At 33.4% G+C, this 11,520-nt stretch overlaps 2 protein-coding genes across 6 annotated transcripts; both read right to left on the reverse strand.

Annotated features, from left to right (window-relative positions):
- On the reverse strand, nt 1-3,594 carry LOC145013387 (uncharacterized). Of its 4 annotated transcripts, none has more exons than XM_078972181.1 (10): nt 3,426-3,594; nt 2,678-2,801; nt 2,501-2,595; nt 2,098-2,327; nt 1,427-1,518; nt 1,006-1,165; nt 755-911; nt 602-665; nt 436-501; nt 1-343 (listed from the first exon to the last, which is right to left on the reverse strand). In XM_078972181.1, the coding sequence occupies exons 1-10, from the start codon at nt 3,483-3,485 to the stop codon at nt 267-269; spliced, it is 1,125 nt and encodes a 374-aa protein (XP_078828307.1). In that variant the 5' UTR covers nt 3,486-3,594; the 3' UTR covers nt 1-266. The 4 variants fall into 4 exon arrangements, with proteins under 4 accessions (XP_078828307.1, XP_078828305.1, XP_078828304.1 ...); XM_078972179.1 differs by having other exon boundaries at nt 755-908; nt 1,006-1,209; nt 1,330-1,518; XM_078972178.1 differs by having other exon boundaries at nt 1,006-1,209; nt 1,330-1,518.
- A 2,811-nt stretch (nt 3,595-6,405) lies between these two features.
- LOC145011200 (uncharacterized) lies at nt 6,406-10,533 on the reverse strand. Of its 2 annotated transcripts, XM_078969862.1 has the most exons (16): nt 10,400-10,533; nt 10,033-10,325; nt 9,450-9,577; nt 9,235-9,367; nt 9,005-9,161; nt 8,854-8,932; nt 8,678-8,718; nt 8,332-8,448; nt 8,150-8,230; nt 7,887-7,949; nt 7,700-7,751; nt 7,471-7,545; nt 7,130-7,177; nt 6,943-6,978; nt 6,784-6,858; nt 6,406-6,648 (listed from the first exon to the last, which is right to left on the reverse strand). In XM_078969862.1, the coding sequence occupies exons 2-16, from the start codon at nt 10,193-10,195 to the stop codon at nt 6,565-6,567; spliced, it is 1,332 nt and encodes a 443-aa protein (XP_078825988.1). In that variant the 5' UTR covers nt 10,196-10,325; nt 10,400-10,533; the 3' UTR covers nt 6,406-6,564. The 2 variants fall into 2 exon arrangements, with proteins under 2 accessions (XP_078825988.1, XP_078825987.1); XM_078969861.1 differs by having other exon boundaries at nt 10,033-10,513.
- Between the last annotated feature and the right edge of the window lie 987 nt (nt 10,534-11,520).

Below are 11,520 nucleotides of genomic sequence, written 5' to 3' on the forward strand. Positions count from 1 at the left end.
TGCCAACCAAAGTCAATCCCAATGCTCATCTGTTTTAATGCAAGCTGTACGCATACCCAGTTATGCATAATACAGTTGGTGTGGGACCCATTCCTTCTAAAACAAGTCAAAATCGTTGACCCAAATTAAAAAAAAAAATACAGCCAATCTAATCACTCAGCATTCATTTCAATTCCAAAAAGTCAAGCCCCATCACTCTTCCATATTCCACTACTTGTTCGTTAACATGTTGCCAAAAAAAAAAAAAAAGGAAGGAATATATCATCTTAAAACGAAAAATGTTGAGGTAATTTTCCAAACTTGTTGGATAAAAAATTGTTGTATCTACGTCGAAGGTCTCCACCTACAAACAAAAATATATATTTTTTTCATGAAAAATTTAGTAAAAATTGGGAATCCAAAAGCCAAAAGGTGTTTTACTTTTTCAAGAGTTACCTTTACATTCAAATGGTGGAATATTCTTGTGTTGAGTAGATTCTACCAAATTTACAAAATCCATCCCTGAAAAAATGTTTTGGAAGGAATTGGAATCTATCAAATGAGCTGGAATTTGAAGGATTGGAATGGAATTGAATTCCGATTCCAGATAAATTTCCCTTACCGGATATTTGTTTCTCTCCTTGATTTACATTAATCAGGAATGAAGGAATTTGGTTATCTATCAACTGTAGGAAGACAAAGTGACAATTGACAAACAAAAACTTTTAAAATGTTTTTCTCGAATATAATAAAAATATATATATATATAAATTACCTTTGAGAAAAGAGATTTTGCAATCTGTAATGGATCACAAAGATATGAAGTCATACCATATGCAGGATTAAATGTCCCATTTTTATATCCTGCTAGAAAATGATAAGCTGCTTGACCATGAGAGAGTTTTGAGATAGTAGGAATAACACCTGAACTGCTTCACATTTAAAAAAAAAAAAAAAACATTTAATAAAATATTAAGCTAATAAATAATGATGAAATTAGAATTTGTAGAATTTGAGTAACACCACCTATCGGATGATGAAAGAATCATTGAAGCTGGAAATTTTGATAGAAAACGATTTTTTGGATTTGTAGATGGGAATAATGGTGAAGCATTATGAGTAGATGACATTATTACCCCTCCATGATCTGTAACCATATGTTTTAAGCTTTTTTTAATGGTGTCTTCTGAAAGGAATATAAGAAATACACGATCACACGAGAGCAGGATTCTGAAATCAAGAAATATTATTTTTATTATGGAATTTGAAAAATCTACCAAATTATTGATTAGTAAAAAAAAAAGATTTTGAGAAAATACAAATGGGGTATAAATGTAAATATGTAATTACTTAGGATGTAGAAGAAGGCCTCCTCTAGAAAGTATAATTGGTTCAGATAAGGCGGAAAGTGCTTTTTTAATACCATTTGCATCACAAAAAGCTTTACCACATAAAACTAAAGATGACAGGTCAGCATCAGCAGCAATAACTCCATCTGTCACTTCACTTCCAAGACCAATGGCATCCAGAACATTCAAGCTGAAAAAGGTCAAAAGATTATCCAAAACAAAAATAAATAATTTTAATAAAACAAAAAGCATAAAAGAAGTTTAGCCAAGTATATAACAAGTTGTACTGTGTTTGGCGTGCATTGGACTGAGACTGAGACAGATGTCAATCAGACAAAAGTTCAACTTTTTGTCCCATCCAAAAACATGGAACAAGGTTAGACAGGGTTCTTGTCAGTGTAAAAGACGTAAATGCCCTCATCATTAATAAAATATCCCTAGAAAGCTTGGTTAGTCCAGTATAGTCATGTCTTGTGTAACAACCACAGCCTGAACTGGACTAGAAGGAGCTTTCTAGGGCTATTTTATTAATGATGAGGGCATTTATGTCTTTTACACTAACAAGAACCCTGTCTCACCTTGTTCCATGTTTTTGGATAGGACAAAAAGTTGAACTTTTGTCTGACTGACATCTGTCTCAGTCTCAGTCCAATGCAGGTCAAACACAATACAACTTGTTATGTCTAATACTTTTTCCAAAGGGCAGATTTGGAAGATTGGGTTAAAGTTTTGAGAAGAGATAATAATATAATATAATTTATCCTGTAACCTTATGGATGAGGCAACATATACAGTAAGAGGGCAAGAATCATGGGAAACTGCACGTGTAGGGGTTTGAAAGAGGATATTATGAAATGCACATGTAGCTGTAGGATTATCACTAATCACCCGAACTTTTGCATCAATTTGTAGGGTTGAAGTTGAAGTTGAAGTTGAAGTTGAGCCAATAGCACCATCATGAACAAAAATATCTGAAACAGATGATATGTGGGTAGTCACCTGAAAATAAATTAAATGATGTGAAAAAAGAATAAATCCAGTGTTTTGTAAAATCTTTGTTTGGTTCGTATACATTGTAAATGACAAAATTATCCTCCATGGAAAATGTTGATGCTAAAAAACACATTAAACCTCAGAAGGATTGGAAATGGTAGTGGAGACTTGAGACATGCCTGTTTCAGTAGTTTACTGAATTGTGCTTTGGTAATTTCTGATTTTTGTACAAAAAGATTCCCTCTAATATACACAGGAATTCCAGATAAGGAATCTAAGGAATTCCAGATAAATAAATAAGAACAATTTATAAACGAATACATAAAAAGGTTGAATGTTGATATTCTTGTATTTACCTTGAATAGTTGCACCTCTTGTTTGTAGTTCAGAAATTGTCAAGTTTTTAAAAATTTTGTCATTCACAATTACACCTTTTCTAGCCAAAGCCAGGTTAAGACCATAAGAAATCCAGGATTTTCCCTTCAAAATGAAAAGTGATAAGAGTTAACTTAGAATTGCAATGTATCTCAACTTATTTGTGTATTATAGAATCCTACTTTTGTTTATTTCTTTTAAAGAATAGTGCTTCGATTTTTTTATTAAGGTATTGTATTTTTTAAAAATCTATCAAGATAATATGACATTGTGACAACAAGTTAGAGAAAATATATGATCTAAACAGCCTAAAAAATAGAATTTTGACCTAAAGAGTATGCAATATGCAATTTTGGGGATGAAATTTTAGGAGTTAAGTTTATGTCTGATTTTATTACTCGAGGTAAACCTTCCATTAGGAGTCCAAGATAGGTTGATAACCAGAAATTGGGTGAACCTTATTAACCTTACATACCAATAACCTAACGGGAAACCTAATCGAATACTATCTACAAACAAGAGAAGAGAAAAAGATGATTATTCGATGACGCCGATAATTCAAATGCTGATTTACAGGTTAAATGAGTGAGTAACTGGCATAAGTTTTTAATAGCAATGTGTTGTCTTCATCATAGGACGGATATATGCATCATGTTAAGGGATTAGTTGATGATACTTGATATAGTAATATGAAATTATCAGTTGCAGGTTGTAAGAAAGCAAACGAACCTGATATTGATGAGCAGGAAGCCCTAGGAACCGAGTAACGAGACCCAGGAAACGAACCATCCAAATGTCGAAATGACACTGAAACGCTTATTCGTGCTTTTGCTCGGCGAAGATTAACGACATCTGATAGTCTGAAACCATAACTTCAATTGCTCATATTCTTCAGGGTTTTTTTTTTTGTTATTTTAATTGAAATTCTCTTCATATTAATTTTTAATTTTTTGAGTGAATTAATTGTCCCTCCGTAGACGGTAGACCTAGTAAAACATGACACAACACGAAAACACAATACGAACCCGACATGAAACTAGCGGGCTTGGATCAGAGATTTTGACATGTTTATGTAAACGAATTCACACGACACGATAATTAAACAGATAGGGTTAGGGTGAATACTTTCAACTCAAAGATGACTTAAATATGACCCGTTTAATTATATATTATTTATTATGAAGTTCATATTTTTATAAATACATTATATGTTATAGACTTATAGTGGGTCAAACTCAAGAATTAGAAATAATATTCAAATTTTCAAAGTTACTTAATTTTACTCATCCTCACCGCTTATCTCTTTTGCTCCTCAACTTCAACTCTTTTCATTTTGCCTTCTAAACTTACTAATTTTTTTTCATTCCATCTCCTAACTCCAATGTTTCACTTTTTCATTTTGCCTTCTAAACTTACAAAACACCGTAAGCATAAATGTTAGTGAGTTCCCCAAAATACCACATTTAAAACATAATAGTCACTCGAGGCTATAACTCTGTGAGCCCTCTGGATCTAACTCTGTGGACCCTCTGGTCCTAACTCTGTGGATCTTCCGGTCCTAACTCTGTAACTCTGATATACACACAACATAAATCACAGAGAAATAATGTTGTGCAACACATCACATAATACAAGATACTATATCACATAACTCTAATTACCACTCAAGGTAAATTATAGTGAGAAGACTCACCTCGGGTAACTCGGTAAACCTCGAACCCTGAAATACTACACTAGCCTCCGCCTAATCACATAAATAATTACTCTAATTAATAAAACTTCTAAAGGCTAGGCTAACACCTTTCTAGAAGTTTTTTAAGAAGGGTAAAAGACCATTCTACCCCTCTAATGGCTCATAAGTCCAAACACTGACTAAACCCTAAAAGTCAACAAAAGTCAATCGGTTAAACTTTGACCCGACTCATCGAGTGCACTCGTGTGACTCGACGAGTACACGCATGTCCTCTTTGTCCCTGGTCCTTCACTTGACTCGCTGATTCAACCCTACACCTCACGGATTATCACAGATCGCGAATTGCGGGGCAACCCGACTCGACTCGTTGAGTCCCTTATGGCTCGGCGAGTTCTTCCCATGACAACACTCATCTGACCTCTTGAGGTCAGATCTGTTTCTCTAATCTATAGATCTGACTTCCCCATGACCAATAATCACGTAAAGGTCGAATCTTGCTACACATGCAATGCCCCTAAGGCTTATTTTGGTGAAATCTCTTCTAACATGGCAACCTATGTCCATTTTCTCCATGGAACCACAAAAAGCAGAATGGGGAAGGCTCTCTGGACCTCCATAGGTCCAGATCTGAGGTCTAGCATAGCAAAGGACCATAAACTCCACTTATCAAACTCTAAAAAGGCTATAGAAAACCATAGATCATGGATCTTAACCCAAAATAGAAAGGAAGTTTGATTGATACCTCAAAAGTGTAGATCTGATCTTGAAAACTCTGGATCCACTGCTCCTTTGACCTCCTGTTACTAGAAACAACTTCTCTTTTGCTAAAATCACACCAAGATTGATCAATATAGCATTATCTCTCTCTCTCTCTCTCTCTCTCTCTCTCTCAACTCGCTCAAGCTCTCAAGGGGCACTCTCTCTGGACAGGTAGCCGCACAAGAGGGCTATAAGGTCCTTTAAATAGGGTACAAGCTCGGGGATTTAGGGTTTCAATCGTCAGCACGAACTCGTCGAGTCCACTCTTACCGACTCGTCGAGTCCCCTCATTTATCAGTCAACAATACGCGATCCTACTCGACGAGTCTAGGCATCAACTCATCGAGTCCCTCTCTTAACTCCAGAAATAAACGATACAATATAATACCTGAAAATCTGGATGTTACCTAATACTTCTACATTTGTCACATGAGTGGCTTAGATATCCACTTTTGCAAAGAACTCATTCCTAAAGATCTCCGCTAAGCCTCACTCTAAGTTTTTCCAAAGAATCCTATGTCTAGCTACCTTTGCTCCCCTATATGCAAAATAAACGAAAAGGATCATTTGGAAACACCTTGCAAAAACCATAAGCAATAATCTATGTTGCGATGAACAAGCATCATCTAAAAACACCTTGCAAACTTGTCCATGAACTTTCTAAAAATTGTAAGAATAATAAAGATGAATTCATAATATGATGTCATGGTAATGTGAAATGGTATTGCATATATAGTAGGATTTTTAGAATATTCCCCTGGCAAGTTCATTATATAATGTCCTCCCGTCCATTTTGTCACTATCCTTTTATCATAGCCCTTTTAGGCATCTTGAACATTGAACATAGACAAGAATCAAAACATGTCAATAAGACTACCGTCAAAAATATACTTAAAAAGTTGGTACAATTCAATCCAATATAACATGACACTTAGGGCGTGTTTGGTTATAGAAGACTTTCTTTTCCAAGAAAAATATTTTTAAGAAAATATAATCGAGTTTTCATTTTTAGTTTTCATTGAAAATTTTGAAAACACATTAGGTTGGAACCGATAGAGTTTTTTATTTTTCATTATAGAACTTTTGAAAAACTATAAAAATCACTTTTCTAATTTACTTACAATTTGGAAAACATATCAAAACTTTCATTTCATTTAAACATTTTCATGGAAAACTAGAAAATTTTCTACAACCAAACACACTCTTAGGCTTTCATAGCAATTCAGTCCGGTTCAGTTAGGTCCAAGCAAGTAACAATGTTCAAACTTCATAATTGCTTACACAAACTCAGATTGTTTACAAATTTAATAACTTTACAACCATCTACTACAAATTTAAGGCTCAAGAGTGCAATGAAACAACGATTTTTACAAGGATAAATCATTAATAACATAATTAAAAAGTTTACAAATCAAATTATCCCCTCTCTTCAGCTTCCAATTCATTTGAGGACACTGGTTCTACAACAGGTGGAATACAATCCACTTTGTAGCGAAGAGCCTGTTTTTACATATCCAACAACATTAACTACATTATACATAATAACAATGATAAGGGTATTCATGTCTTTTGAGCACACAAGAGAAAAAAATGTTCCATGAAGTCAATTTTGGAAGAATCAAACAAACAACCAACCTTCTTGAAAAAGGTTGAATACGAATTGTCCCATACGAGTGTGTAGTTGCCAGCCATGACTGTGCAGAAATTACCCTGCAAAAAGACATTTTTACCCTCTGAATTTACTTTTGGTTTCATTGGAAATTATAAAACCTGGAGGAAGATGTTACTACTTACTTGGTTAGACTCGTATCGCCTGTAGGGCAAGATAAGCTATATGAAAACAAACACAGAAAGAATGACTTAATCCAGTAAGTTATATATTATATATATAAAGTGTTTCTTTTCTCCAAAAAATTATAAACATTATTTATTTAGACATTACATAATGAGAAAAATAAAAAATTATAAAACATCAACTTACTGTTTTCTGTCCAGTAGAACTTGTGTGCTCCACACAAAATCCAATGTCCTGTAACAAGAAACAGACATTTTTTTTTTCTAATATTTGACCTTTTTCCTTATGTTTCTTAAAGATTTCTTAGTTTTAAAGAATTGGAGCTATTTGAAAATTTACACAAAAGGTCAATGATCATCTTCTAATCTTAGAGAAATTGAGACTTCTATGCAAAATCCATAGGTCATTCCACAACTTCCAAAAAAGTTTGGGCCCGTTATGAAAGAAGTAAAAGTACAGGGACTGTTTGCGTAATTTACAAAAAATCCAAGGGCTGTTTTGAAACATCCAAATAAAGTCATGATTACCGTGCTTATTTTCCCTTGCAGTATGGAGAAATCCCAAGCAATGTATGAATTTACCGAGTCCACCATTAATGAAACCTAAAAGGAAAGCACATAACAATAATAATAATAATAATAATAATAATAATAATAATAATAATAATAATAATAATAATAACAATATTAATATTAATATTAATATTAAGAGTATAATAATAACATTACTCATTGCATATTGGGAAAAGTAAACTACCTCATGAGTTCTTCCAGCAGCAACAGCAGTTTCACTATATCCATCATTTTTACTGCAGAAATCAGATTTGAGTTATATATTATATACAAATATATGTATAATGTATATGTATAATTGTATATATATATATATATATATATATATATATATATATATATATATAAAGATTAAAGGGAGATGAATTTACATTCCATCTATTGCACCAGCTTCTTCAGCTGTAAGAAAGAAAGGTGAATTTGCAAAGACCTCCCTGTGAATAGAGGCAAATTTACACTTCACTTAAAGAATAAAAGATATAATGTTACTATTGATCCATTCATATATATATATATATATATATATATATATATATATATATATATATATATATATATATATATATATATATATATATATATATGTAAAAGGAAATATTTATGATATAGAATGAAATATGAGAAAAATCGATACCCAATGAATTTCAGAAATCTTTCCAACTCAGAAACATAGACTTGAACTGCTTCTTCCAAGATGGATATTTGATGCTTCTGACTAATCACAAGAAACCAGAAAAAATATAAAACTAAATGGGACTTTTATCATATTATAAATAAAAAAATAAATAAAAAGGAAAGATTTTATGATATTCTTACAGCTTAATATCTTCAAAGCGCCACCATGACAATGAAAGAAAAAGGCGAATATTGAGCACCATTTTTGTCAGGGAATACAGAGGGGGCCCATAACGATGTCGTTGCTCCTCCATGGGCCTAGTGTAAAACAAAATAAGGGCATTTACGTCTTTTGCACAAATGAGGATATGAGGGCATCATGTCTTTTGTTACACCTGACAGGACTAGACTACACAACTAACACAAGCTTTCTAGGACTATTGAGGGCATTCAGTAAAAAAAATTGTAACTTTTGTCCAGTTGACTTTGGTCTTTGACCTGGTCAATGCATGGTTGACTATTCTTGAAAGAAAAAAAATATATATACCCTTGATCATCATTTAATTGTCGGATAAAATCCAGTAAAACCTGCAGCAAGTGAAGTAATTTATCTCATTATGACAACTAAAAAACCTTAAAACACTCAAAACTATCTTACAACAACAAAAAAAAAATATATATATATATATATATAATGAAAAAACATATAAAATATTGATATACCTGAGGCACTCCCACTAAATATTTCACAAGAGTCTTGTAGACACCTGTTGCAGAACCAAGCTGAGATAACTGTTTTCTCCTGGATAAAGACATAAAAAACATGGATTACGAAGAAAAAAAAAAGGAATATTATTATTTATTAGTTTATTACCTTTCCATTTGTTGATTCCAAAGAAGGGCATAACGGGCACGTATAGTCCCACCTGAATTTACTAAAGCATCAACTTCTGCTTGCTTATTTCTTTCAGACCTTTCTCTTTGTTGTCTGATTAATGTGCCTCTGAAATCTTGTGGCATGTAGCTCATAACTGCATACATTACACATCAACATATGTTTTCAATTTCAGTATCATATATATCTTATCAATCCTTTAAACTAACCTGTGTTGAACACATTATTAGAATTTTTTGTTTGGAAGGATTCCACAAGCTCTAATGCAACTTTAAATTTATTGTTTAGTTGTTTAAGAACTTGAGCAAGTTCAATGTCTTCTGGTGTGGACTGTTTTTGAAGCTGCCAACAGCAACAAAAATACAAAAAGATAAAAGGTGAGATGGGATTTGAAAATAAATAAATAAAAGAATTTGTATCTCACAGATTTTGGCCAATGAGAGCTTTGAAGCAAGAAAAGGATTTCTTCAATGTGTTCACGATTCTTCCACATGTTCTCATCCAGTTTGTGTGGTGGTTGTGACTCTGCTTCTTGAACCAATAATCTTTCCCCTGAAACATATCCATTTATAAGTAATAAAAAGGAAAAATACCACATCATGGATCATAGTTTAGACCAATAATCTTTCCCCTACATGTTCATTATGCCTCTTGAAAAGAAACATTCTCAAAGAATGTGTAATCCTTCAATCCAAACAAGAACAAATGAAGTATAAATAGGCATATCGCCCCCACAATAGAAATTTGAATGGTAACTTAGAAATTGTTTCAGGAACATCATAATCACTCCACCAGTTATACAGTAGAAAAGGTGGATTCTTGGAGTCACCAAGAACACCACAATCTATATATCAAACCCATTACACCTATTCAAAAGACGAAATCAAAAGCATTCCCTAAGAAAAACCTAGCAAATAAAGGCACCCAGAAAGGTAATTCACGGAAATTGGCTCCATTTTCACTAAAGGGGGAATAACAACTACAATAAAGTGATAAACGATTATTACCTTCAGGAAGAGGAGGAGAATCCTTATGGAGATCGTTGGACATGTTGTGAAGCTCGTCGGAAAGACGAGAGACGTCAGACACAATCGGAGAAAATGGGTATTTATCGTAGTAAGAGGAAAGAAAAGCCCGGGTTATGGGGACCATGCCATTCGTGGAAGCCATTTACTTGACAAATTGAGGACTAGTGCTTGCAATTGTGATGGATCCGATCGGGGTCTCCCTTTACTGTTGCAGTTGCAATTGATCTTGCTCTTCAAGTGCAGTGGGGATGATGCAGTTGTTCACCGATCGTCTGCGGGATAAATGTTGGAAGTTTCGGGAGATTGAAGTCCGAAGAAAAGGAGAATTAAATGATACGTTAATCACCTGCGTCTGCGTCTGCGTCTGAAGGCTGAAGCGGTGGATGACGACGGCCGGATATATGAGATAATGACCGACCTTGCCCTGACCAACACGACTTTGACGGCGTCTTTGTTTTCTTTTTTACTTTGACCAACACTGATATTCTATTTTCTATGTTTAACTTGTGTTTTTCAATAAGAAAAATACAATTTAATTATGTAAAATATTTTAAACCTAAACATAATATAATATAATATAAATAAATAACTCTCCCATTTGTGCGTTTTGTTTCATTTATCCGATAAGTAATCTTCTAGTAATTCATAAGTTTTTTCCAAAAAAAGAAAACTTCTCACGTGTTACAAAAAAAAAATTACTATTATGTTATAGGGTTCAAAAGGCATTTAAAAATCCGAAAGGCGGTAATTAGGTGATAAATTTTTAATTAATAATAAGAGATAACGACATAAAAGAGTAATGTATTTTTTGTTTTGTATATATTTGATCACTAATTCTTTTTTCATATTTACGAATTAAACTTGTTTTTTGTCCATAGTTTACCCTATGACCGGTTGGTATGGGTTTGGCCGGTTTTCGGCGGTCTTTGCATCTCTAGCGATACTCCTGTCATGTTCTCCGGTGAGTTTTCGATCATCTTCTCCAACAAACAATGTTTTTTTTCTGACGTTCTTCTTCGGTAATCTTCTATCCCTTTATTTTCTATTCTTCAAAGCTCGATTTCTTGTATGACCTCGATTTTAAGTTCAAGTTCATGTATGTGTTCTTGAACAGAAATGGATATGAGTTCTAGAGATAAGAGTGTTCGTATGTGTTGTTCCAAAATCTACTTTAGAAAAGAAAGAAAAGAGAAGTGTATGTGTGTTGTTCCAAAATCGAACATGAACACACATATCTGATAATCGCTCCAGAGACCCAGAAATCGATACACATACACACAAACACTTCTGGAGATCGTTTGATTTCTAGGGAGAAGATGAACACGATGAAGATCTACAAACCTTGAAAGAGCATTTTGTTAGCATATATGTTATTAACCCACATGTTTATGTGTCCTTTAGGCTTTAGCCCATTAGGGTTTTGTCTTAACTAGTATGTATTCTCATCTTTCTTCTTTGTAGTCTTTC

The sequence above is a fragment of the Lactuca saligna genome, chromosome 8 (assembly GCF_052625555.1).
Source record: "Lactuca saligna cultivar CGN05327 chromosome 8, ASM5262555v1, whole genome shotgun sequence".
Taxonomy (NCBI): domain Eukaryota; kingdom Viridiplantae; phylum Streptophyta; class Magnoliopsida; order Asterales; family Asteraceae; genus Lactuca; species Lactuca saligna.